The 26375-nt window shown below is 26.2% G+C and overlaps 3 protein-coding genes across 4 annotated transcripts; 2 read left to right on the forward strand and 1 right to left on the reverse strand.

The window, feature by feature from the left end:
* The first annotated feature begins 1790 nt into the window (after positions 1-1790).
* LOC122509281 lies at positions 1791-7781 on the forward strand. The gene is made up of 5 exons (XM_043623220.1): positions 1791-2007; positions 2396-4109; positions 4312-4523; positions 4628-4756; positions 6030-7781. Exons 1-5 carry the CDS (start codon positions 1987-1989, stop codon positions 7731-7733), a joined length of 3780 nt encoding a protein of 1259 aa, XP_043479155.1. The 5' UTR covers positions 1791-1986; the 3' UTR covers positions 7734-7781.
* A 397-nt stretch (positions 7782-8178) lies between these two features.
* LOC122509280 (cleavage and polyadenylation specificity factor subunit 1) lies at positions 8179-17971 on the reverse strand. 2 transcript variants are annotated; one of them, XM_043623219.1, is made up of 22 exons: positions 17854-17971; positions 17496-17770; positions 17116-17330; positions 16452-16750; positions 16080-16330; positions 15798-15979; positions 15423-15704; positions 15098-15271; positions 14813-14947; positions 14421-14570; positions 13162-13329; positions 12507-12742; positions 12074-12284; positions 11787-11953; positions 11370-11610; positions 11101-11286; positions 10699-10947; positions 10250-10402; positions 9883-10059; positions 9520-9793; positions 9036-9165; positions 8179-8730 (listed from the first exon to the last, which is right to left on the reverse strand). In XM_043623219.1, the coding sequence occupies exons 2-22, from the start codon at positions 17662-17664 to the stop codon at positions 8544-8546; spliced, it is 4236 nt and encodes a 1411-aa protein (XP_043479154.1). In that variant the 5' UTR covers positions 17665-17770; positions 17854-17971; the 3' UTR covers positions 8179-8543. The 2 variants fall into 2 exon arrangements, with proteins under 2 accessions (XP_043479154.1, XP_043479153.1); XM_043623218.1 differs by having other exon boundaries at positions 17496-17773.
* A 95-nt stretch (positions 17972-18066) lies between these two features.
* On the forward strand, positions 18067-26274 carry LOC122509282 (WD repeat and HMG-box DNA-binding protein 1). Its single transcript, XM_043623221.1, has 11 exons — positions 18067-18262; positions 19155-19269; positions 19345-19496; positions 22614-22722; positions 22864-23106; positions 23239-23454; positions 23533-23835; positions 24000-24444; positions 24687-24907; positions 25032-25274; positions 25412-26274. Exons 1-11 carry the CDS (start codon positions 18186-18188, stop codon positions 26165-26167), a joined length of 2880 nt encoding a protein of 959 aa, XP_043479156.1. The 5' UTR covers positions 18067-18185; the 3' UTR covers positions 26168-26274.
* Positions 26275-26375: the final 101 nt, after the last annotated feature.

A 26375-nucleotide genomic window follows, 5' to 3' on the forward strand; every position in this document is an offset into this window, starting at 1 on the left:
AACTTTGACAAACAATTGATATAAAAAAAAACTTTGACGTACCTAACCTCACTTTCCAGAAATTGGCAAAAATTTCATCCATTTCAACAAATAAAGAATCAAACTTTTAAAAAACTTGTCAAATACTATATATTTATGTTGTAAATATGTGATTGTTTAAAATGTTGACTACTTTTCATTATTATTAACGATAAAATAAGAAAGAAATTTCGATTTACATGTTGATGAAAACTAAACTCAAAGCGGAAATGACACAGGTGGCACTAATGCCAGCACGCGCATGCGCATTATCAACGCGCGAAATTTGAAAAATGAAAATTGTAAAATGCAATTAATATCCAAATTCTTTAAGATTATACATAAATATTCATTATATCATATGAAATTAAATTATTTTTGCAATATTATCTATTATTTATTCACATTTTAATTAAAATATACAGCAATTGTTGCTGCGAAATGTAAGTGGCGTTTTTGTACTATATAAATAATATTTCATCTTTTAAAAAATTTCAGAAATTTTCCAAATATCACTAATTATAATAGAAAAATGTAATTTATATCATAAATTTTAAGGAATTAATTAATTCCTAAGGAAATAGGAAAAACTTTTATAAACAATCGATAATAAAAAAATATGACGTACCTAACCTCACTTTCCAGAAATTGTCAAAAATTCCATTCATTTCACCAAATAAAAAATCAAACTTTTAAAAAAACTTGTCAAATACTGTATATTTACGTTGTAACTTAGTGATTATTTAAGTTTTTGACTACTTTTCACTATTATTAACGATAAAAAAAGAAAGAAATAACGATTGACATGTTAATGAAAACTAAACTCAAAGCGGAAATGACACAGGTGGCACAGTGTACGCGCGCGCATGCGCACTATTAATGCGCGAAATTTAAAAAATGAAAATTCAAATTATGATATAAAAATATTATTTATAATAATAAGACTGAAGAAATTAATTTATGTCTAAAGAAAACAGAAAATTCATATTAATAAAAGTTTTACATACCTAACCTCACTTTTCAGAAATGATTTAAGAATCCATTACAAAAATAATTAATCCAACTTTTCAAAAACTAATAATATATTTATATTATTACTATACGATTATTTAAATTGTTAATTATTTTTCACGATTATGCACGATAAATCAGGAAAGAAATTACGATCGATATGTCAATTAACTAAAACCAGAAATGACAGAGGGGGCGCTAGTGTTTTCTAAAATTTGTCAAATATAAAAAAGATTTTGAATAATGTCAATAATATTATAGTCAATAATTTGAAAATTGATTAATTTTTAATACATAATAAGATAAAAAGCTTTCGAGAATTTATTTATATTAGAGAAAAAGCTTGTCTTACCTAACCTTACTTCTCATGAACAATGGCAATATGCATTTCATACTGTTTTGTTTCACTTAAATTTTGTTAAAAATTCTAAAAATTGTAAACAATATTTTCTTTGCTCCAAATTCATGCTTCTTTCCGCTCAGCAATTATTAATTATAGAAAGTATATAAAGCCAAATTGGTTTGTAAAACTAATTAATATGTGCACATTACGTGTAGATAATTATTAATAATAAACATAATAAGCTTACCATGAAGTTATAAAAGTTATTTCAATGAAAAATGTTGCGATCCTTCCTTCTTGCCTTCGTTCAAAGACTCCATTTTGCAAGGTTGGGCAGTTGACAGCACAATGGTAATTTGGACAGTGAACAGAGCTTTATGTCAGTACTAATGGATTTTGGTGGGGGGGGTGAATTACGTCCACTATCTGCTCACACAGCGTTCTGCTATAGACTTCTACAGTTTTCTACCATGTGCTTCTAAATAAAATTTGTTTTTACAATTACTTAAGAAAATAATTAAAACATAAAAGCAGTGAAGCTTTAACGGAATGCAAATGAACTGTGAAAGTTTAACTTTTAAATATAAAGTTAAGTTTTGTGTTAACAAAGGAAAATGGAAGAAGTTTTAAAGACGGTAAGCAATTTATCTTTTCAATCAAAAAAATACTGCAACGTGAGTAAATAACTGATAATTAATAATATAGAACATAATTTCATATCACTTAAAAGTATTTATTTTTTTCTGAATCAATTTTAAATGATTATTAACTGACTGTTCCACATGGAGTCAGAGAACCTTTAACTATTTTGAGGTTAGGATAATTTTAATAATTTTGTTACACAAGTTGATTATGTATTAATAATTAAATTGCAATTAATTGTATTTATAGAATATTTCGAATATGTAGTTAGGCAAAATTCTAATTTTTATACTTCTATCATTTAATAAGCACTTGTCTTATATTTTGTTCGTATATTTTCTTATACTTCAACGTTAATTAATTTTTTTATATTGTTTTTAGAATGATGATTCTCGGAATCAATATGATTTCGAAGAAAATGAAAACGATAGTGACTTAGAGGGACGATTATACGCTGAGATTTATTTCTCCAATGAAATTCACGAAACCAACGAAAAATTCGAAGACGATTCCATAAGAACTATACAGGATATTAAAAATGCAACTCATTGCTGTATTTCGAGTACTTCTCAATCAAAATCAAGTTCAAAAGGTATTCAAAATTTAATTACTACTGAAGAGGTAAACAAAAAGAATGAACATCAATTATCACAAGACCCTGACAAAAATCTAAATTTAGAAAAGCAAAAGAATTTCGATATAACAATTGACAATACTCCAAGTAGAATCTCTAATGAAATCGTCAATAAATCATTAAATTCACAACAAAAATTACAAAAATCTCCAAAAAATAAATTCGAAATAATGAAAGATTCAAAAAATAATTCGCCAATTTTAAAAAATGGACAAAATCAAAATAATTCACCAAAAAATACGTATAATTCTCCCGCAAAAATGAATACTCCTTCAACAACAATTCCCAAATCTGCAAAAAGGAAATCTAAAAATGACAAAGATTATGAGAGTGCCAGAAAAAGGAGTGTCGAGTATTGTGAAAGTATTGACGTTGATTCAGATTCTCAGATATATCCAGTTGTGTTAAATTCCAAAAAATCCTGGTCTGGTGATAATCTTCCAATAATTAGCGATGGAGCAATGAATATTCTTTTTCCAAAAGGCTGGAAGGAGAAGAAAAAAATTGATGATGCCGAGAAAGCGAAAAGTAAAAAGAGAAAAAATTCTAAATCATCTAAAACAAATACTACTGAAGTAGGTGAAAAAAAGCAAGAAACCGAGAAAGAGGATGTAATCGATATCACCTCTTCTGAATCCTCTGACGATTCATCCATCAATGATACTCGAAAGTTAAAGAAACGCATTGAGGACAAAGGCACTTTGCCAATTTGGTTGAATTCAAGTTCCGATTCTGAAGAATCGATCCTCGAGGTACCGATACCCCCAAAACCAACTCCACCACTTGTCAATTTAAAAGATTCCGATACAAACACATCCGATTCTGATGATGGAATTTATGATTTAAATTGCTTGCCCGCCAAGAAGAAATTTCAATCCAAGTCCGATGATTCCGAACAAAGTTTAGAAAATAAAAATACAACCGAAATTGAAGATAATTTAGTGCAAAATTCTCAAGAAAATTCAAAAACACTAGAAATTTCCGAATCATCGTATCCAACATCTGAAAATTACAATTCTGATAATTCAGAAAGAAATATCAGTAATTCACAATCTAGTTTTACGACAAATTCAAATATCAGTTCTAGAAATTGTTCCTACGTTACTGTAGATAGTGGCGATGAAAGTAGTTCAATATATGCAGATGAAGAAGATAATGAAGCAATTCAAGATTTAATATTAAATTGTACCCTTCCGAATTCTTCACCATCAAGACTAAAAATGGGAAAGTCTACAGCTGATCAAGAAACTAGGAATGAATATTTTGAGCCACTGAATGATAATCCACAACCAAGTACATCCAAAGTGAAAATCTCCAAAAATCTAAAAATGAAAAGCAGCAGAGAAAAAACCGACGAAGAATATTTCTTTGAGCCAATGATTGGTGCAGTGAAAGCCTTTTATAATAATTCTTGGGGTGGAGAGAACTACAGTGTTGAAGAAGTTCGCAGTAAAATGTCAAGTAAGTTACTTATTAAAATTGAATCAACAAAAATTATTGGAAAATATTAAATATATTTCAAAATATTGAATATATTTCAAAATAATAAATATATTTCAAAATATTAAATATAATTATTTTAATAATTTTTATTGTTACTTATTGAAACTAATTAAGAAATAATCAAGATTTTTAAATGATGGTTTTTATTTCAATTTTACAGAAAATCCGAAACATTGGACAATTTTGGATGACGATTGGAAGCCGAGTTTGAGACAACAGAGATATTTTCTTAATAAAGCGAAGTGTACTTTATGTCGTCAATCGGGACATTTCAGAGCCAATTGTCCAGAGCCGAAGAAATCTCCAATTTGTCACATGTGTGGCTCTCAAGGACATTATGAAACTCGCTGCCCTAGTAAAATTTGTCTCACGGTATGTAAAATTGAAAAAATTACCTTTTACTACAGCTATCATTTAAATTAAAAAATTTTGAAACATCGAAAATTCAACTGTTATAATTTAATTTTTATTTTTAGTGTGGCAGAAAACAACATTCGTATAGAAAAACTTGCGAATATTGTACAAAGTTGAATTGTTCACTTTGTCGTTCTAAAGGTCATAAAAAGGAAACTTGCCCTGATCTGTGGAGACAATATCATCATACTGTAAGTCACATTAAATTAATTAACACGGTTAATTAATAAAATTTATATATAATTAATTTTTCAAAGAATTTAAGTTAAAATTATTGTACTTAATTAATTTTCCTGCAGAATAATTGAATTAAACTCTTAAAAATAATTTTTGGAGAACAATAATTTTAAAAAATTGATTTTTCTAAGAATTTAAGTCATAAATTTAAAAAAATTACTGAATTGGGAATTTTTATTAAAATTTATTAGAAAAATTATTAATAATAATTGATTTAATAAACAATTTCAGTTAAAAATTCTAGAAAATAATTGAATGCAAATTTTGAATGTAGTTTTAGAGAAATATTATTAAAAATAATTAATTTAAAAAAGAATTTTAGTTAAAAATTCTAGAAAATAATTGAAGTTAGATCTTTAAAATAATTTTTGAAGAAAATGATTAAAAATAATTGATTTAGAAAAGAATTGTAGTTAAAAATTCTTGAAAATAATTTAATTAAACTCTTGATAATAATTTTTGGAAAAAAATTAATAAAAATAATTGATTTTTCAAAGAATTTCAGTTAAAAATTTTGAAAAATAATTAAATTGTGAATTTTTATGATAATTTTGGAAAAAAATTATTATTATTTATAGTAATTAATTTAAAAAAGAATTTTAGTTAAAAATTCTTGAAAATAATTGAATTGAAATATACTGAATATAATTTTGGAAACAAATTATAAAAAATAATTGATTTTTTAAAGAATTTTAGTTAAAAATTCTAGAAAATAATTTAAATGAAATCTTGAATGTAATTTTACAGAGAAATTATTAAAAATGATTGATTTATAATAGTATCTTAGTTAAAAATTCTAAAAAATAATTGAATTAAAATATTGAAAATAATTTTGGAGAAGTCGCAGTGCAGTGGCAATTAATGTAAATTATTAGATTTCAAAACTCTTTAATTCTTGTTTTGAAAATCTTAAATCTTTTGGAATAATAAGAATAATGATAAAATATTTATGTAAAAAGAAATTATTTTGAATATTTTTGAAATTTGTAAATATTCATAAATAAGTAGATTAGAAACATTTGCTTAAGTATTTAATTATTTTTAGAGTGAATCAGAATATTCTTTAGAATCAGGAAAAAAGGGAAAAATTCTGTCTGGAAATCAGGGAAAAGAAAATCAAATTTTTGCTGCAACCCTGATTAAGCAATTAATTTAAATTTCAACATTTATGTTAATTATGATTATTTTTATTTGAATTCCTCTACTAAAATAGAAATTTGATTTCAGACAAATCATTCGGAGCACAAGACGCCGACGAATAGTAAAGAAGTCATGAAACCATCGCATCTTTTAATTTGTTGCAATTGCACAAAATGGGGTCACGAGTTCTACAACTGTCCCAAATATCGTTGGACACCACATTATCCCACTCCTGCTCACGTACAGAATTATAAAAAAGTTGCTGAAAATTCAATGACCAGTGTTCAAGTTATAAATTTAGACGAATCTGCAACATCATCCCAATCATTGACGGAGATCAACGAGACTTTAGAAAACGGAGAAAGTGTCAACAATACGCCAAGTAAAAATTCTAATAAAATTAGAACATCAGGTACACCAATTAAAAATTCAAATATATTAATAAAAAGCAATTTTGTATCGCTGAGGAAGCCAAATTTGGACACAGAAAAACTAATTTTCGAATGTGAATACAGTCATCCTCCGAAAATTCATTTAACACCCGAAGAATTTAATCGCGAACATAAAAAACAAATGTGTTTGAATGATATAAAAAATGCAAATGTCGAGGAATTAATCGCTGGTCGAACTTCTTTTGCTTTTTTGAAAAATTTAAGTAAATATTTAAAATGCGATATTTACATTACCGTTACTCAAGATTCAAAAATAATATTGTCCGTAACGTTTTATGAATTATTTTCCGATCGGAACGTATTTAAAAAAATCATCAATTTCTGGTTAGAATCACCAAAGACTAAAAAACAAATTATGAGAAAAATTCCAAGAGATAAAACGATAATAGCCAAGATATTTCAAGCGAGATTGGATAAATTTAATGAGGAATCGAAAAGTGTTGAAGAGTGTTTTAATTATTTGAAAGAAACGTCATTGTGGTTAAAGGAAAATCAAGATCAATCTAAAAAACCCGAATTCAATAAGAAGAAGAAAGAAATGATATCGATAAGAAATTTACTTATCACAATGCTCTATAAACTCGATTGTGGTGTCGAGAAGAAAGCCTTTTCAAAAATGGAAATTGCTCTAAATTTAGTGAGTTTATCAAAAAGAGTAAAATTAAACAGTTACATTTCTCTTTATTACTATTATCATTTAATATTTTCTGATTGTTTACCAACGAATTTAGTACAAATGTTAAATAAATATTTCACCTTGAAAGCAATGGATGTAAATGTTTCACTAAATGATATAGTCTTCAATGAAAATCAAGAAAGTGCCGTAGAAATTGTAGAACACGAAAATAATGAATCGATCGAAGAAAATTCATCACCAAATAAATTGCCTTCATTAGTGGACTTTGATATGACAATGTCACCGAATAATTTCCAACAAAAACGAAATGTGTTCACTTTTCCTGATGCTGATTTTATACCAATATCAACGAGTACAAGTAATTTCATAACTCCCACTACAGAGCGAAACGTTAAATACTATCCAACAAATGTACAAAATAGTCCACAATATCAACTTAATATTTCTGGAAAAAGTAATAAAAAATTGAACAAAAATTCCAAAAAATTCCGTAAATTAAAAAAGGAAGCGACTATCTATATGAATGAAGCTCTTCAAATAAATGAACCAAAGGTCACGAAAGCAGCAATTAAAATTGGAGATTTAATTACTCAAACTACGTTACAAAGGAAACATGTGACTTTTCTTAAAAATCTTTGTATTAAATCTCAAAAGAAAATGTTAAAGAAATCATCTAAGAAACGTTCCTTCTCAAATTTCTAGTTATGTCAAAAAAAATATTGTTTGTTATTTTCATAATGAATTTGAGATGGGAATGTGGATATCAAATTTTCTATTATCTTGTAAATATGTACAGTATATATTGATAATGAAACTGAAAAAAAACACTACGAAATATCTATTTTGCTGAAGCAGAAATATCCTGCTTAATTTTCTAACAAGAAATCGTTTCGATAATTTTCTTTTGCTTCTTGTGAAAGATTTATTTATTTAAATTTTGTAACATTTATTATTATACTATTATTATAAATTGAATTTAAAGATTTCAAAATAAAGTTTTGTTTCTTTGATAATGAACAAATTATACTATTATTGTTCCATTTGTTTTTAATTTTAATTAAACAATTTTAAAAAATTTTTTGCTTTAAAAAGAACAGATTTCCTTTTCTCGGCAATAAGAATGTTTAAATAAATCATCAAAACTCAATTCGAATTAAAAAACTTAATTTTTAATTTTATATTTAATGTTATATTAATAAATTTACATCACATTGTCTCTCATTTTCTCAATTTCATTCACTCTTTACAAAAAAAAAATCTATAAAATAATGAAAAATTTATTACACAAAAATAAATGATTTTCGCGAAACATTGTTTTTTTTAAATATATATTACGTCAAAACAGGAATGAATATAGGTGCCTTATGTAATTAAATTTAATTATTTCTTCTTTTAGAAAAAGCAAAACAGTTAAATGAATATAACTAATTAATTATAATTAGAATTTCAAATCATAATAGAGGCACTTCTTCGTTAATTAAATTTGTTTTCCTTTTTGAAAATGCGAAACAATTAAAAATGTGCTGTCAATCGATTTATTTCTTCTATATCTTCTATGATTTCTGGGATTCGCGTTCCTATTTTTTTCGCTACCTCTGATTTTTCATGAAACGGTAGATTCAGATATTTCCAAATTAGATCACCATCAATTACGCCTCTTGCTGGATTTCCTTGTAGTCGCACAAAACTTTTGTATGTTCTAGAAAAAAATGTAATTTTGAATTTGTGCATTAAAAAATTATTCTTAAAAGTAAGGAATTACTTTTTTTAAAATCATGAATATTATGACTTAATAATTATTGAATAAATAATTTTTATTATTATTTATGTCAAATAAATAAATTTGGCATAAATAAAAATAATAATTTTGAAAACTATTTTTAAACTATTTAAAATTGTCAGCAGTAAAGAGAAATTATTTTTACTATTTAATTTACTTAAAGCAAAATAAAACGTAAATAAAATTAATTTAATTGAAAATTTAATAATAAAATGGTAAATTACCGAAAAGCTTTTGGATTTAGACCAGCGATATGACAAATGTGCTGTAATAATACATTTTGCAACATAAGCAATCTCCTGTATGTTTTCTCAGGAACTGGAAGAATATAACCGAGGCCTCCATCTAATGTTGCTGAAATAAAAATTATAATAAAAATTTAATAAACAATAATTTTATTAAAATATGTTCTTACACATTTTTTTATATATTTATTTATTTTATTTATTTCATTTATTTATTATATATATTTTTTGTATACATTTTATTTATAATTCTTATTTCATTCTATAAAATTATATTCAAATATATTTCAAATTCAAAGTAAAAAATTATATAAAAAAAATACAAATAATTACAAAAAAAAGTGTCATCATTCTAAAAAAAAATTACAAACCTAATTTTCAATCAATTCGTTTATCACAATTTAACAATTATTTAATTAACTTTATAAATATTTAATGGTGACAATTAAATTTCACAACTTACCATACATAGTAATATGCCTCTTATCCGCGCCAACTATTTGTTTTCTATTATTAGCGACATCGACATTTTTACATTTAATGCGGAAAAACGAATTCACCTTCTGACCCAAATGGAAATCAGCTTTACGAATTAATTTCTGTCCACCTAAACTCTCCCTCGATTCAGGTTGATACATGAATAGGGCAAAATTACTTTCACCATCGGCGACGAGGAATCCCAAATTATTATTATCAATTAAATATTCTATCGTGAAAACTTCCGCAGGTCGAAAATCCTGGAAAAAAGAGAAGAAAAGAAGATTTAAGGAATATTCTTAAATTTATTCCCAACAAAAAAAGAAATGGAAAAGTATTTTCTACTCACTCGACTCACGAGTGAAAGAGTTCGATACTCTTCTTGAAACCTCAGTAAACTTATTGATTTGTATACGTCCGCAATCAAAATTAAACTCTTAATACTCAACATTTGATGAATGTAAATTTGCGTGTCTATAAATGCAACGCCCACGAGATCATTGTCTTTCAATTGCCAAATGTAAATCTGAAAGTAAAAAAAAAATTCATATTTATTTTATTATTATTTTATTATTTTTATTAATTTCCTATTTTATTTAGTATTAATAAAACACTACATAAAATAAGAAATTAATAAAATAGGAAATTAATCCTATTTAGTAATTTTTAATAAAATTACAAATGAAATTTAAATAAATTAAATTTATCGACTTTACCTTTTGTCCGACAGCGGACACCAAAAAGCCTGAGACTTGAGTGATAGCAGTAATCGGTCCTTTTTGTTCTTTCGCATAAATTTGCTTAAATCGATTTTTTGTCAATGGTTGGCCTGGCTCTGGGACAACCTCAATGATGTCGAAAATAAGTATCTGTAAATAGAAAATTTCCATTAACAACAATTATTAATTTTATTTACTAACTAAATTAAATTAAAATTCATTCAAATTATTTTCTAAATTAAATACAAAAAATTCTTTTAATTCAAACTTCAATTTTAATTGATTAATTTTATTAATTTTTCGATTAATTAATTTGATTAACTTTCCGATTAATAAATTTTAATTTTTCGACTAATTAGTTTAATTAACATTCCGATTAATAAATTTTATTAATTTTCGACTGAATAATGATTCTTTCAAACAGAATGAAAAGTTTCGTTTATTACCCGGCCTCTGCTGGTGATGTCTTCTCCATAATTGTAATTTGTTCCAAGTACAATATAACCCTTGAGACCAGACCTTGTTCCCTCGTAGGCTAACGAGACATTTTTCAAACAAGTAACATGCTCCCACTGGTCCAATTCAATTTTCGTATTTGGAATTGTTTCCCACGATACCGGTGAAAATAGTACAATACAAAATTGCTCTTGAATTGGAAATGGAAATCGATCCGAACGTTCTTCCTCTGTGAATTCCTAAACAAGTTTAATGATTATTGTTAATTTTCAAAATTTATTTCTTTAAATATTAAGAATATTTGTAAAATAAACTTTCTATTTTCTATTTATTTTAATATGTAAAAGAAGTAAAAAAACAAAAGAAACAAGACAAAAAAATTCAATTCTCACCTTGTCTTCTCCATTAAATCTGTAATAACTTTTTAAAGGTTCAGCTGTGCTTGTTATTACACAATAAGTTTTACTCTCAAGATGATAGGTGACAAAATGTGGAGTACATCGTAAAGGAACTTTTCTCACAGGCCAAGGCGCATCGTACGAGAGATGAGTTGGTAGAACACAAATTCGCAATTCCTCCTACAAAAAAAATGTATTTCATAATTTTTTAAAAAATTACATTAAAAATTTTATTTATCAAAATGAAAAAATGGACAAATTACCTTTCTGTTGAAATACAAAAATCCTTGGGGACAATTAACATTGTTAAACGGAGCAAAAGATTTAATTGGTCCATCGATTGTCATTGGATGGGCTCGCAATTCCCCGCGACCTGTCAGGAATATCCAGTGAGGATAATCTCCGCTGATAAAAACCCCATTGTAACCAGCAATGTTACTGAAATAACGCATCACGGAAACGCGTCTGTCATCTTGCATCGTTTCTTCCTCTTTGAATTTCGACCTTGTTACAGAAAACAGCACAATTAAGAAATTAATTTCACAACCGAGTGATAGAATCATTATTATTACAATTAAAAATTAATTACTTATTATTAATTGTAGTAATTAATTTATATCAAATAAAAAGTTGCCTATAAATAAAAAATCAAATGAAACAAAAACAAAATTAAGAATTACTTTAAACTTCCTGGTATAATGCCATGATCCAATTTCTTGAATCTCAATTTTAAGTAACCCTTAGGATACTTATAAACTTGATAGATTTGCAATTCATTATCTAATCGCAGTAGAAGCATTGGCCTATTTCCGTGATGACCTAAAGCGACCATTAAAATCTCTCGAACCTATTGACAAAAGAAAATTAATTATTATTTCATTAAACGAAAATTATTATTTCCAAAACTATATTTAATTTTTTGCAAACAAAATTTCACAATAATTTTATATAAACGTAGACAGTTTACCTGAATTTGCGGATTGGGAATCTCATTAACATGCGCTGGTGTAACTGTAGTCGATTCCATACTATCGTGCAGAACTTGCTGTCCAAAACCGAAATTTTTTATTAAATACGATAAACGTAAATCTGGTAGAGAATAAATTTCCAAAGTTCCACTATCTCTATATACAAGTAACCAATAAGTAGGTTTAAGTTCCTGAAGAAATTTCTGCCACCTAAAAAAACATAAATTAAAAACATTCATGATTTCAAATAATTAAAACGATTAAATTTATTAAACAATACAAAAAATACAAAAAATTATTAAAACAATAAATAACTAAAAAAGTATTAATATTTAAAAATAAAAAATTTAATTAATTTATAAAATTGAATGGATAACAAATTAAATTTATAAAACAATTTAATTTGTAAAATAATTAAAAATTATAGAATACCATGGTGCTTTTTTAGAAGTTGCTTCAGTTGTTTTAGGTTGTGTAACTATTGGCATCTGGAAAGCAGGTACATCACCATAAAGTAAATCATCCTCATTATCAATTGTTTCCACCATTGTGGGCTCATCGACACGTTTATCTTTTTCCGACGAATCTTCGTCATTATCTTCAGCTATAATTGTCGTGAAAAGACCACTCACGTCTCTGTACGCACAAATTGCTTCTATTTGTGGTCGCTAAAATATAATTTTCAAAGAAATATAATTTACAAAAATTTACAATAAATTTTTTTTCTTCTAAATACGACTAAACTCAATTTATTTTTAATAATAGTTATTGAAGTAGTTGAATTTTTTTTCTTTTCACAAATATTTAATAAAATCTTCTTTTCGATTTTTGTTTACTAATTTTTTATTTCATTGACGAGATGTTTATATAATTGATTTTAATCAGGTAATCTTTAATTAACTAAAAAAAGTGAACGAGGTTTTTTTCACCTTTTGCATAGTTTTCAAAAATCGAAAAAACGATTTGATTTTGAATAATTCAATAATTTAAACAATTCAACTAAATATAATAAATACATAATTTATAAAGAAGAAAAAGTGTTTAAATTAAAATACTCTTTCTTCCTAAATTGAATAACTTTTCTTACGTATAATAAATCAGCAGATTGAGCATGTAATCGTGCCGACCCTCTTGCAACCTGTTCCTTAAGTGTTAATAAAATTACTTGTCCATCTTCGGTAAGTAAAACAACATAAGGATCTGCGCAACTTGCGTATACAATAGGACAGCCAAAATCCATCGGCATATGTTGAATCTGTAATTTTAATTACTAATTTAGTATTTATTTTTATTATTTATTTATTAATTTACTATATATTTCAAGGTTACCACAAAAATTTAATTATGTTTTTCCCTGAATTCCAGACAAAATTTTGATTTTTCCCCAGACCCTAAAAAATATTCTGATTCACTCAAAAAATGACTATAGATACTCAAAAAAATATTCTATTACATTTATTTACGAATTTCTTTAAATGTGAAATTATTCGAAAACATCAATAACTTCGTTTTTATATAAATATTTAATTATTATTATTTTTCCATAGAAAATAAGATTTTCAAAAATTTAAAAATTCAAACCTTTTGAAATTCAATAACTTCTAAGAATATTAAGAATGCTATTAGAATTTTTAAAAATAATTAAATTCATGATAAAAATTTAAATAATAATTTATGAAAGTAATTGCATTCATGCGAAGAATTTTATTAAATTTTGTTTAAATAATTGAAATTTTGATAAGAAATTCATTAAAATTGTTAACCCGTGTATTGAATAAATAATAATAATAATAATAATAAAATTTTTGGAAAGTTTTTTATTACTGTTCAAAAGAATTAAATTCTTGTGATAAATTTTGATATTCATGAAAATAATTAAATTTTTGAAAAGAATTTTATAAAAATTCCTTAAAATAATTGAATTATTGCAACAAATTTTATTATTTTATTGAATAATTAAATGTTTCTTAAAATTGAATTCTTTCGTCGAGTTTTAATAAAATTTTTAAGAATAATTGCATTTTTCGAGAAATTTATGTAAAATTGAAATAAAAATAATTTCGAAATTCTGCGATGAAAATAATTGAATGTTTTCGTAGAATTGTATAAAAAAATTTTTTTTAATAAATGAATTTTGTGGTAAATTTTATGAAAGTAGTAAATATTAAAAATCATTGAATTGCGAAAAACTTTTGAGAACGATTTAAATTTTTCAAAGAATGTCATTTAAATTATTAAAAATAATTTAATTTTGGATGAAAAATTTTGCTATTTATAAAGATTATTTAATCTTATATTTATATTTTTATATTTATTTTTTGCAGAAAAGAAAAAATGGTTTCTTACCTGCTCTGTGCCAATCATCAAACGTACACCATTTTGTGTAACTTGAATAATGTACTTGTTTCCTCCCAAATTACCAGCAAAAACAGTTGTTCCTTGAGTACTAAATCCACTTTGATCAACCTCATTAATTTCCTGTCCAGTTCGAAGAATCTGAAAAGAAAACATTTATCCCTTGTGTTATTATTAATTAATAATTCCGTAAATACATATTAATTTTCATAATTTTATTATTAATTATATTATTTTTTTATTATTAACGATCACTCCGAGTTTTATTATATTAGTTATTACTGATTTGATAGTTAAGAAAAATGTTGAAGGAGAAGAAGAAAAAGCAGAAAAGAACAAAATGAATATCAGAAAAATTCATTAGTGGTAAATAAATAAATTACCATTGTCGAATCTTCGTGACTCAAAATTAAAAATGCATGTACTCCGTCTGTTTCTGATTTTTCAAGATCCTCGTTCACCGCACCGATAACTGTCCACATGTCTTCACAGCCAGGAAGTTCAAATGTAGTGACAACCTGAAATAATATTTTTACTTATAAATATGGTAATAAAAACTATATTTTTAACATTTTGCAACTCATTTTTTCGTTAATTGTAATTAAATTATTATTACGTATACTTTACCATACGTTAGAAATTATCGAATAACTTTAAAATATAATTACCTGAGGACGAATAGATCTTTGCAAAACGCAAAGTGCACCGTTTTTTCCGTAACCCGATGTTGTAACCAATTCGACATCCGGTTCCTGGGTGTGAGAAAATTCTTCCGATAAAAATGCCGGTTCACCCATTGAAATATTCCCACAGGGGCCGATATTTAATAAACTGTCACACACCTGAAAAAATTAAAATTCTCCTTTTAATACCTTAATTTATAAAAAGTAAAAAACATTTATTTACACTTTTTATATTCGTAACATAATGAGAAATTTTTTTTTCAACATTTTATTACAAAGTGTAAGGGAAAAATAATAAAAATCAACCAACTTCAAAACTGTAGGACGTGATTTGAATAGACGTTTGCGTCTCATTTCCATACACTTCCAATTCTTCAGGATCTTTAATATCCAAGACATCGGACGCCATCCAATCGCCCAAGAAATCCTGTTTCACTTTTTTTGCCGGCGTCTCGCCAGTGTTGTCCGTAAAGAATAAATCCGAATTACGATTACTCGATGTATTCTCATTTTCCTTTTCGGTGAATTTCAAGAGCAATGAATTTCCCAAGCGAGAGCCAAGAAACAGGTAATTTTCTTCACACAGACAAACCTATTTTATTTTGCAAATACAGAATTAAATTAAATTAAATTTAATAGTAAATTAAATTAAAAACAAAAAAGATAAAATGCATAATCTACTTACACAGGAAGTTAAAACACTAGCGGCTGCTTTATCGAAATGAAAACCTCGCACAGATCGCATACTATCAGCAAAAAGTGACAAAACGTACAATTCACCGCTTTTTAAAGACATCACCAATCGATCGGTAGATATAAAGGCAACTTGCGCTCCTTCTAAACTTATTTTCACTCCTTCTTGTGGTTCTGTAAAAAAACAATAGAATATAAATAAAATAAAACTGAAATATTTTTTACAATTTAGCTAAAAACTCTCATTTTACGAATAGAAAGAATAATTACATACTGAGGGGAAAATTTGTACTCGTGTCCGCTATACTATTCACTGAAATTCCATAGGGCGGTATACTTTGATTTAAATAAATTAAAGAATTTACAGCCATTATTAATGTTCCGCCAAGAGGTTTTTTCACAGGCACTGCTTGACAACAATCAAATGGTAAATTTGACACTGACCAAATAATGGGATGAACTTTCTGCTGAATATTTAATGATATTGCGACCATTGCACAAGTGTCTTGTCTCACTGCAATACGTCTGAATAATCGAATAATTATTTTTATTATTATTATTATTATTATTATTAATATTTGCCTTATATTTTTATAGTAACTAATTTATTTAAATTATGAACAGTTTAACTGAATTTTCTACTCACCCGGAGAATGTTCGAACTGGTTCGTATAAAATTAATAAAGTAGGTTCGTAATATCCGTAAAGAAACTGAAGATCAATGATATTATCCATTTTTTCTTCTAAATTCTTCAGAATAATCATGTAAGAAGATAGAATGGGAGCCTTACTGGATCTCGTAATCTCAGCTTCGGCATCGTCCAAAGTTGGATCTTTACGAAATGGTAAAACAACTAATTTTCGTCCATAAATTAACATAACTGCACATCTACCTTCTGGATCGACTCTCACTATTGGAACATGATGATGATTTGTCCATCCATCCTAAAAATGCAATTCTTTTACAAATTTTCATTCTGTGCAGGACTCGAACCAGTGAAAGTATTTAAAAATACGAACTTTATGGATCAAAAATGAAAAATTACTGACAAAAATATAAAATTCTTTTGGAAAATTTTATTAAAATAGTAGATATTAAAAATCATTCGATTGAGGAAAATTTTGAAAAATAATTGAAATTTTGTCAAGAATTTTATTACAAATCTTTGAAAATAGTTGAATTTCGGAGAAGAATTTAATTATTTTTAAAAATAATTGAAATTTTGACCAGAATTTAAAAAGATTTTTTGAACATAATTGAATTTCTGCGAAGAATTTCATTACAGAATTTGTAAAAAATGTTTTTATACCTGCATTTCATCTTCCTCAAAGTAATGCAAAGAAACGGATCGTAAATCATGTGTTTCTAAATCATATTCCACAACTGAAAGTTTAGCATCGCGAAAACCTAGAAGAAGAGAATCTCTCGACGATCCCATTAGACGAACTGATTGTATAGACATTACATTTCCATGAAGTGTAAATTGTCCCAAACATTCTAGTTTCATTTTTGGTGGTCGTGCATCTGGAAATTGAAATATAAAATTTAATTCATGATCATAGTCCAATAAACGGCAAGTTAATGAATTTTTCTAATTATTAAAAACAACAAGTTAATAAATGACTTATTTATTTACTTAAAACTTATTTATTTACTTATTTACTTAAATTAATAGGAAAAATTATCTACCTGTGTATTTTTCTCTCTTTGTACTGTCGATGTCTGGAATTAATCGAAAAACTCGTATAATATTTGCTCCGGCTACAACCAAACATTTTTCCGAACGATTAAAAAAATTGCACGTTATCGCATGTTCCACGCCGGTCGCAGGATGTGTATTTTTACAAATAGAATACATTTTTATTGGCAACTGTCTCCTTTTTTCCAAAAAATAAGAAAATCAGGAAAACTCAAGAACACATCAAATATTTTTTAGGTTATGCTTAGTCAGTCGGTTGATATTTCTGCTATACAAGTAAGCAAATAAATACGGATTAAATTTTAGAAAAACTAGTTTATAAATTAAATTCTTAATTACTAAACTAACCTGCAACATATTTGCAATTAAACTCTCATAATTCCACTAAATTAACTTGCATTCATTGAATTTTCAATTACAAAAACACGATGTTTATTGTTGACAGCAAGGTTGGGAAACGATGACAACAATTCATGAATTTAAAGCTCGGTTTACATCGGAAAGCCCGAAATTTTCTGAAAATTTAAGCTACCGAACCCTGTTTATTGTTTACCATGTGTTTACCCGCCAAAATGTCATTTTAATTCCGCTTGTGAAGTGTAATATACGTCCTCAATTTTTATTAAATATTTATATGTAAATAATTATTTTTTTATAAAATTTAGTATTATTGTGAAAGAATGTCGTTGAATAAAAAACCTATGCGATATGCGCATCCGGAAGGCCACACGGATGTCTGTTATTTTTCCGGAGAAAAGTATGTTTAATTTTTTGGTTAGCTTTCATACACTGTAAAAAAAATTTCTGTAATTTTACTGGCTGCGTATGCGAGGAAAAAAACCTATGCTGTGTGTGTCATTTTTACATTTTTTCTGTATTTTCGCGTGATCCAATAGGTTAACATTACAGTTCTGCGAAGAGCGATTTTAAAATTCCATTGTAAATTCCTATTCCAAATGAAATTTACATACCCCGTATGCGAGGAAAAAAACCATTGCTCAGTAGAGTGAATTTACATTCGGATAGAATTTTACAGTGCAATTTTAAAATCGCTCTTCGCACAACTGTAAACTTACAGAATCTTGTATTTCTAACCTCAAAACTATTAATATTGCCATATTAAGTGCAGTGAGATCACATAATTTTGTAAAATAATTCTTACAGAATCATGTAATTATACTGTTTCAAACAGTAAAATTCAGACCTTTTTTTACAGTGTAGCTCTTTAAATCGAATTCCTAACATTTTTAATATAATATATTATATATATATTATTATAAATATATTATTTTAAATATATTGCTGAATATTTTTATTAATTTATAAATAATAATTTATTATTAATTTACATAATTTTCTAAAATTATAATTATTTACAATTTTAATAGTAATTAATTATTATATTATCATTAGATTGATTATTAATATTGTTATTATTATAATAATTATTAGTATTGTTATGATTATTATGATTATCAATATTAATAATTTAATTAGTTTCAAAAGTAATTATCTTAAAGATTATTTTATTTTCTGAATTAAAGTCTAATAATTTAATCTTATTATTTTCTCGAAAATTATTCTAATTATAGTTTTTTTTTAAGTTTTTCAATTTTTTAAATTTTTCTTTATGTTTTTCTCAATTTTAGAGGTGGCCTCATTACATGTGGTTCTGATGGAGATGTTAGATTCTGGTTGAATTTAACGGACGATGATCCAGCGACAAGTTGTGTCTCAGAACAATCGACAACTGTTATTTCAAAAGTAAAAAAAATGAAGAGTACAATAATCAAAATAATTGCCAAACAGTTCAAAAATAACAAATTCATTTGTTTTTAGAATGGTAAAATCTACGTAGGTAATGACAACAATACAGTTCAAATACTCAGCTATCCTGATCTTGAAAAAGAAGGAATCGTCACGAGATTCGGAGCAACTATTTCAGCTTTAACTACAACTAAAAAGAGTAAACTTATTGCATCCGGTGCATGGTAAATCATTCAAATTTTATTTATTTTGATTTCATTTTTTGTTTTGTTTTATTAAATTTTTAGCAAAAATTTTTATTTTTCTGGCTTATGGCTTAAATTAAATAAATAAATAATAATCGTTGTATTCCGGTAATCTGTTCGCAGTTTGAAGTTAGTTGCTGTTTGCATTTTTTGTTTTGAATTCTTGTAAAGCATTTATAAAAAAATTTCAAGAATTTTATCAACATTTTTTTCAATAATTTAATTCTTTCGGGAAAATGTAATTAAAATTGAATTGAAAATAATTAATTCTTGGAAAGATTTTTATTAAAATTCTTTAAAAGAATTTATTTCAATTTTCTTAGAAATAAAGGAATTTTTTAAAATAATTTTTACTGAAAATTTCGAAAATAATTGAATTTTTGCAAAGAATTTTACAATTTATAAAAATAATTGAATTTTTTTGAAGAATTTTATATCAGAATTGTTGAAAATAATTGAATTTAAATAATATTTTTAAAAATAATTGTATTCTTTCGAGAAATTTTGATAAAATTGTATTGAAAATAATTGAATTCCTCCGAAACATTTTATTATTTATGAAAATAATTGAATTTTTTTGTAGAATTTTATTTATAATTATGAAAATATTTTAATTCTTGCGAAGAATTTTATTATTCTAAAAAATAATTGAGTTTCTTGAATAATTTTAATTAAAAATTATGAAAATAATTGAATTTTATGAACAATTTTTTTCAAATTATTTTATTATTTTAAAATAATCGTGTTTGTTAATAATTGAAATTAAACATTTAATTATTGAATTTTATTAAACTTTTAGAAAATAATTGAATTCTATTGAAAGTTTTTATAAAGAATTAAGAAAAAAATTGAATTCTTTCGTCAAATTGTTTTGAATATAATTGATTTTTTGAAAAGAAAAAACTATTTAAAAAAATAATTGAATTGTTTCAAAGGATTTATTAAAATTATGGAAAATAATTGTATTCGTTCGTGAAATGTTATTAAAATTTTGTTTAAAAGTAATTGAACTTTTGCAAAAAATTTGTCTGCTTTTAAAAATAATTGAATTCTTACGAAGATTGTTATTATTTATAAAAATAATTAAATTCTTGCGAAGAATTTTATTAAAATTTTTTATATTAATAAACAAGAACAATAAATTAGTAAATACATTATAATAATCGTAAGTTTCCTTTCCGTTAGCAAATTATCTGCATTCATTTGTTTGTTTTGAAAATTAAATTTTGTGGGTTAAGTATTGGCATTTTTTATATATTTTTTAATGTCAAACCTTTTAAGGTGGAAAATACTTTACTTATTAAATTGTCTCGACTCTTTGGTAAAAAATCTAAAATTATCAAAAATTCGAAAAAATTCAAAAATCCGATTTTCTTAAAATTCAACATTTTTTCCTCTCTTTTATGGGATTAAGCTTCATTATTTTTGTGCTTTTGGAAAATACTTTACTTATTAAATTGTCTCGACTCTTTGGTAAAAAATCTAAAATTATCAAAAATTCGAAAAAATTCAAAAATCCGATTTTCTTAAAATTCAACATTTTTTCCTCTCTTTTATGGGATTAAGCTTCATTATTTTTGTGCTTTTGGAAAATACTTTACTTATTAAATTGTCTCGACTCTTTGGTAAAAAATCTAAAATTATCAAAAATTCGAAAAATTTCAAAAATCCGATTTTCTTAAAATTCAACATTTTTTCTTCTCTTTTATGGAATTTAGCTTCATTATTTTTGTGCTTTTGGAAAATACTTTACTTATTAAATTGTCTCGACTCTTTGGTAAAAAATCTAAAATTATCAAAAATCCAAAAAATTTCAAAAATCCGATTTTCTTAAAATTTAACATTTTTTCTTCTCTTTTATGGGATTTAGCTTCATTATTTTTGTGCTTTTGGAAAATACTTTACTTATTAAATTGTCTCGACTCTTTGGTAAAAAATCTAAAATTATCGAAAATTCGAAAAATTTCAAAAATCCGTTTTTCTTAAAATTCAACATTTTTTCCTCTCTTTTATGGGATTTAGCTTTATTATTATTTGAATTTTTATTCAAGAGAAAAAATGGAAAACTGAAAAAATTTAGAAACTTTTAAAAATTCCAGGCCTTTTCCATGATTTCCCTGATTTCCAGATTCTGTAGGAACCCTGCTTTTGTCTGACTTTCTTCTAAATTATCGAATTCAGTGATATCTGGGGTGAATTTGGTTAAGTTGTAAAATGATTAATTTCTATTTGAATTCGTTTTTTTTGAATGTAGAAAATCTGATGTTAATTTAATTCTTTTTTCGTTATGCACGGCAAAAAATATTTAGCTGGTTGAACTACAGATTTCACTTTAGTAGCGAAATTGTTCAGTGCTTCAATTAATACTTTCGTTATTCTAGAGAAACTTATCGCTATTTCAAGTAAAACTTTTTTCAGTGTGTAATAATTATTATTTCTTTAAAAAGTATTTAATTTAAAATGGCTTTATAAAATAAGCAATGCAAAAGATGACCCAGATACTAATTGTAATTGTTCTAGCCATAGTTTAAGTCTAGTAATGTAAATTCTATTTAAATTGAGACCATTGAGTGAAATTATTTGAATTTTAGTTAGTTAAATCTCTTTGTTAGGTTATAATAATTATTTCTTTAAAATTTTTTAAATTGTTTAAAATAAGCAGCCCCATACAACATTCCCGCGCGCTTGCGCGCGGATAGTTTGGCTAGTTAGTTAATAATTAAATTATTTTTAAAGTTTGAATCTGAAATTATTCAAAAATTCATATTTGAAAATAAAAAATTTTGTAATTTGCATAATAATAATAAATTTAATACCAAGTTCCTCGCCTAACATTTGCTACCTATTAATTAATCTTTTACATCCGAGAAATAATTTTAAATGGTTAATAAAACGAAGACATTCGGACAATTTATTTATTTTTTCTCATTTCGAAACTTTGGAGAAATGATAAAAAAATAAATGAATTGTCCGAATGTTTTCTTATTTTTCTGTAAATAATTCTAACAAAATAAAAAAAGAATAAATTACTCAACCGAATGTTTTTTTATTTTTCTGTTAATAATTCTAACAAAATAAAAAAAAAATAACTTTCAGTGATATGAAAATCCACGTAACAAACATTGATACACTCGAAACGACAGAATTGTCCGGTCATGATGCACCAATATTAGGTTTATCTTTAGATCCAAAAGAAGAATTTCTCGTAAGTAAAGTTATCGAATCTTTAATTAAATAATCTAAAAATTAATTTTAGATTAATTTTAGATTTTTTTTTTTAATTTTATACTTTAATTTAAAATGAATTTTTTTTTATTCTTATTTATTGAATTTTATTCAATTCCAGGCGTCTTCAAGTGCTGATGGTACAATTCGTGTTTGGAATATTAAAGAGAAACGAAGTGTTCATACATGGAATAATGTGGTGCCAAAGTGTAATTCGTTTTTAACAGCGAAAATCTATTGTGTTCCTTCGTTTAATTGCAAAAATGGCGATTTTCTCGCATATCCTCATGGAAAGGACGTTGTTGTCGTTGAAAGATCAACTTGGAAAGAGACCTTCCGACTAAAATGTCCAGATCTTAAAACTGTGAGTTTTATTTCTTAATAGAATTATACAAAAATTATATTAAAATAATTTTTTAGTTACAGTTTACAATTATGACTTATAGTTCAAAGAAAAATAAATTCTTATAAATAATTATTTAATAATTATTTCCAGGAAATAAGTATATGCAAATTTTCCGAATGCGGCACACGTTTAGCGGCAAGTTCGTTTTACGGTGAGATAGTTGTGTGGGATTTGGAAAATAAAGCAGTTTTAGGTCACATTGAACATCAACAAAATGCAAAAATTACATCATTTTGTTGGCATCCGGAGAAGCCGAAAGAAATCGTTTTTTGTGATGCATTGGGTCAAATGGGTTGCATTGAAGTGGTGAGTATTTATTTACGTATTTTTAGTAAACTTTTACTGTATTATAAATTAAATGGTAAATTACTTTTATATTTATAGCTAAGCGCTGAAATGGAACATTCAGACAGTTTGGATCCGGCCGATTCGATAATAAATGGAAACGACTATAATAATGGATTGGAATTCGGCGTCGATATCGACGATGACGATGAGGACGATGAGAATGTTATATCATTGAATAAAATCAAATCATCCGTTAATCTCGATCCGGATCAAAAAAGTGTCACTGACATTTTAACAGAGAGAGTTGCCGAAGAGACGAAAAAATTGCTACCAGTTATTAATTTACAAGAACCGTTTCAACCGAGTTCTACTCCCGAACATTTACTCTCACGTTACATGGTATGTAAATTAAATATCGAATTTTAATTTTAATTGCAAATTCTAATTTATTACAAAAAATAATAATCATCAAAAATAATTAAGAATGGAGACATTTTTTTCTTTCTTTTAATGAATTAAATAAAAATTAATAAAAGAGTATAACGTGATTTTTTATAATAAAGGTGTGGAATGACGTGGGAATTGTAATGTGTTTCACCGTGGATGATGGTGAAGAGTCTTCGAGTATAGAAGTGCAATTTCACGATTCGTCTGTTCATCATTCAATTCGAATTAGCAATTATTTGCATCATACAATGGCGGCACTTTCCACTGAAGCACTTGCCATGTGTTGTACATCGAACGATGAAACGCCAAGCAAACTCGTTGTTGTTGTACTACAAGGTTGGGGTTCGGGAAACAAAGAATGGTCCGTCGATCTACCAGAAGGCGAAGAAGCTCAATGTGTTGCTGTTGGCACAACTTTTGTAGCCGTTGCTACCGATAGACGAAATCTTCGAATTTTCATGATCGGCGGCACTCAACGTGAAATAATTGCAATTCCTGGACCTGTTGTTGCCATGAACGGATTCAATAATCATCTTCTAGTAACTTATCACACAGGAATAGGTAAATTACTGAAAACATTTTAGTTTATCTTTAATCATAATGAAGGTAAAAATAATTTTTCTAGTGAAAACGAACTAAAATTATTTTCACCTTCATTATGATTATTTATGTTTTATATTATATTATGAATTATTTTAATTAATTGAATAGAATTTAATTTTTAAATTAAAATGTTAATCTATTGATAATTTAAATTTAATTTAATTAACCGATTTTTAAATAATTAATTACTTTATAATAAGGCGCATCTGACGATCAACATATGAGTATGCTGTGGATAAGAATTATTGGACAAAATTTACGCAGTGAAAAATTGGAAGTGCCATTATCGCCAAAATCGAAATTAATGTGGCTTGGATTGTCCAATCTTCATTCACCGACAATAATGGATTCCGACGGAGTAATTAAAATGTATAACAAGAAATCATCAATGTGGATGGTGGCATGCGACACAGACAGACAGGTACGATTGAAAAATTTTTTTTAAAAAGTTAAATAAATAAATAATTATGTTAAAAAAATTAAATTAAATTAAATTATTGTGTTTAATAAATAAATATTAATTGTGATATTTTTTTTTTAATTAGCCAAAGGGTAAAATGGACAATTTCTTTATAATTGGAATCAGTGAAACTGAAAGAATCATAAGATGCATTCTTTGCAAAGGAAGTTTCTATCCCCCGACTAATCCAAGACCAATTGTTCAAGAAATACCAATAATAATACCTCTTTGTGAACCTGACACAGAAAAATCAGAGAAAGAAGCTAAAGTCTGGCAAATTGGAAGTCTTCCCGAGGAAGAAAACGAAGCCGTCCTTATGCTTATCGCGGTAAGAAATTTCTACTCCTACTTTAGCAAATTTTATTCATTTAATTTTTAAATGAATAATTCAGACACAATATTAAAATTTCAGATTAATTCAATAGAATTTAAATAATTATTTTTTTCTATCCTAAAAAAAAATAGCTCGCATGTCGCAGTAAAGTTGAATTCCGAGCCGTTGAATTGTGTCAACAAATTGCATCACCAAAAGTAATTGATTTGGCCATTAAGTACGCCGCTCGTAATGGTAAAATGGCTCTCGCTAATAAATTAGAATCAATTGGTGAAAATAAAATTCAAGAGCAAGAGAAACAGGAATTGGAAAAGGAGGAAGCCGATAAAGCAAATGAAATTAATGAAATTGAAGAAGAACCAATATTACCAGCTCTCGTTAAAAAACCCGAGATTGAAATTCGACCACTAACATATAGTCAAGGCTTGAAAAAAAATCCATTTATAAAGACAAAAAAACCACAACAAGTCTCTAGTTTATTAGCGCTCGATATGCGTGAGGAGACAAAAAAATTGCCAATAACGTCGCCGGTGATGCAGAAACAAACAAAAAAGCCAACAATAAAAACAAAAGAGAAATTACCGACGAAAAAAGAGAGTTACGTAAAATGGTACGTCCGGAATAAACAGAAATTAGAGGAGGAATTCCCCGGTATGACTGCAACCGAATTAACCGCAAAATGTTTAGAAAAATACAGAAATTTACCAGATGATGCTGATTCACCTTCATCAGCATCACCATTATTGTTATCATTATCAAAGGACGATAATGAAGAGACAAGAAAGAGAAAATTGAGTGAAACTGACGATACGCCACCGATTGAAAGTGAGTCAAAAAAATCCGCTTTGAGTAAACTCGCCGCTTTTATTCGCAATGACGAGAATTAATTTTTAAACATGGAAATTATAAAAATATTAAAAATTAAAAATTGATTCGAATTCTTTTTTGTACAGAAGAGAAAAAGAGAGGTATTTAAATATAATATTATTCTTTATTCCGTGTAATTTATTCCTTACAGATTGAGTCTGTCTTTCGAAAAAGACAGATGGACTGAAACACAGCCATTCCTTTTTTTTCTATTATATAAACATCAAA

Source organism: Leptopilina heterotoma, unplaced genomic scaffold (genome assembly GCF_015476425.1).
Source record: "Leptopilina heterotoma isolate Lh14 unplaced genomic scaffold, ASM1547642v1 Lhet_60, whole genome shotgun sequence".
Taxonomy (NCBI): Eukaryota; Metazoa; Arthropoda; class Insecta; order Hymenoptera; family Figitidae; genus Leptopilina; species Leptopilina heterotoma.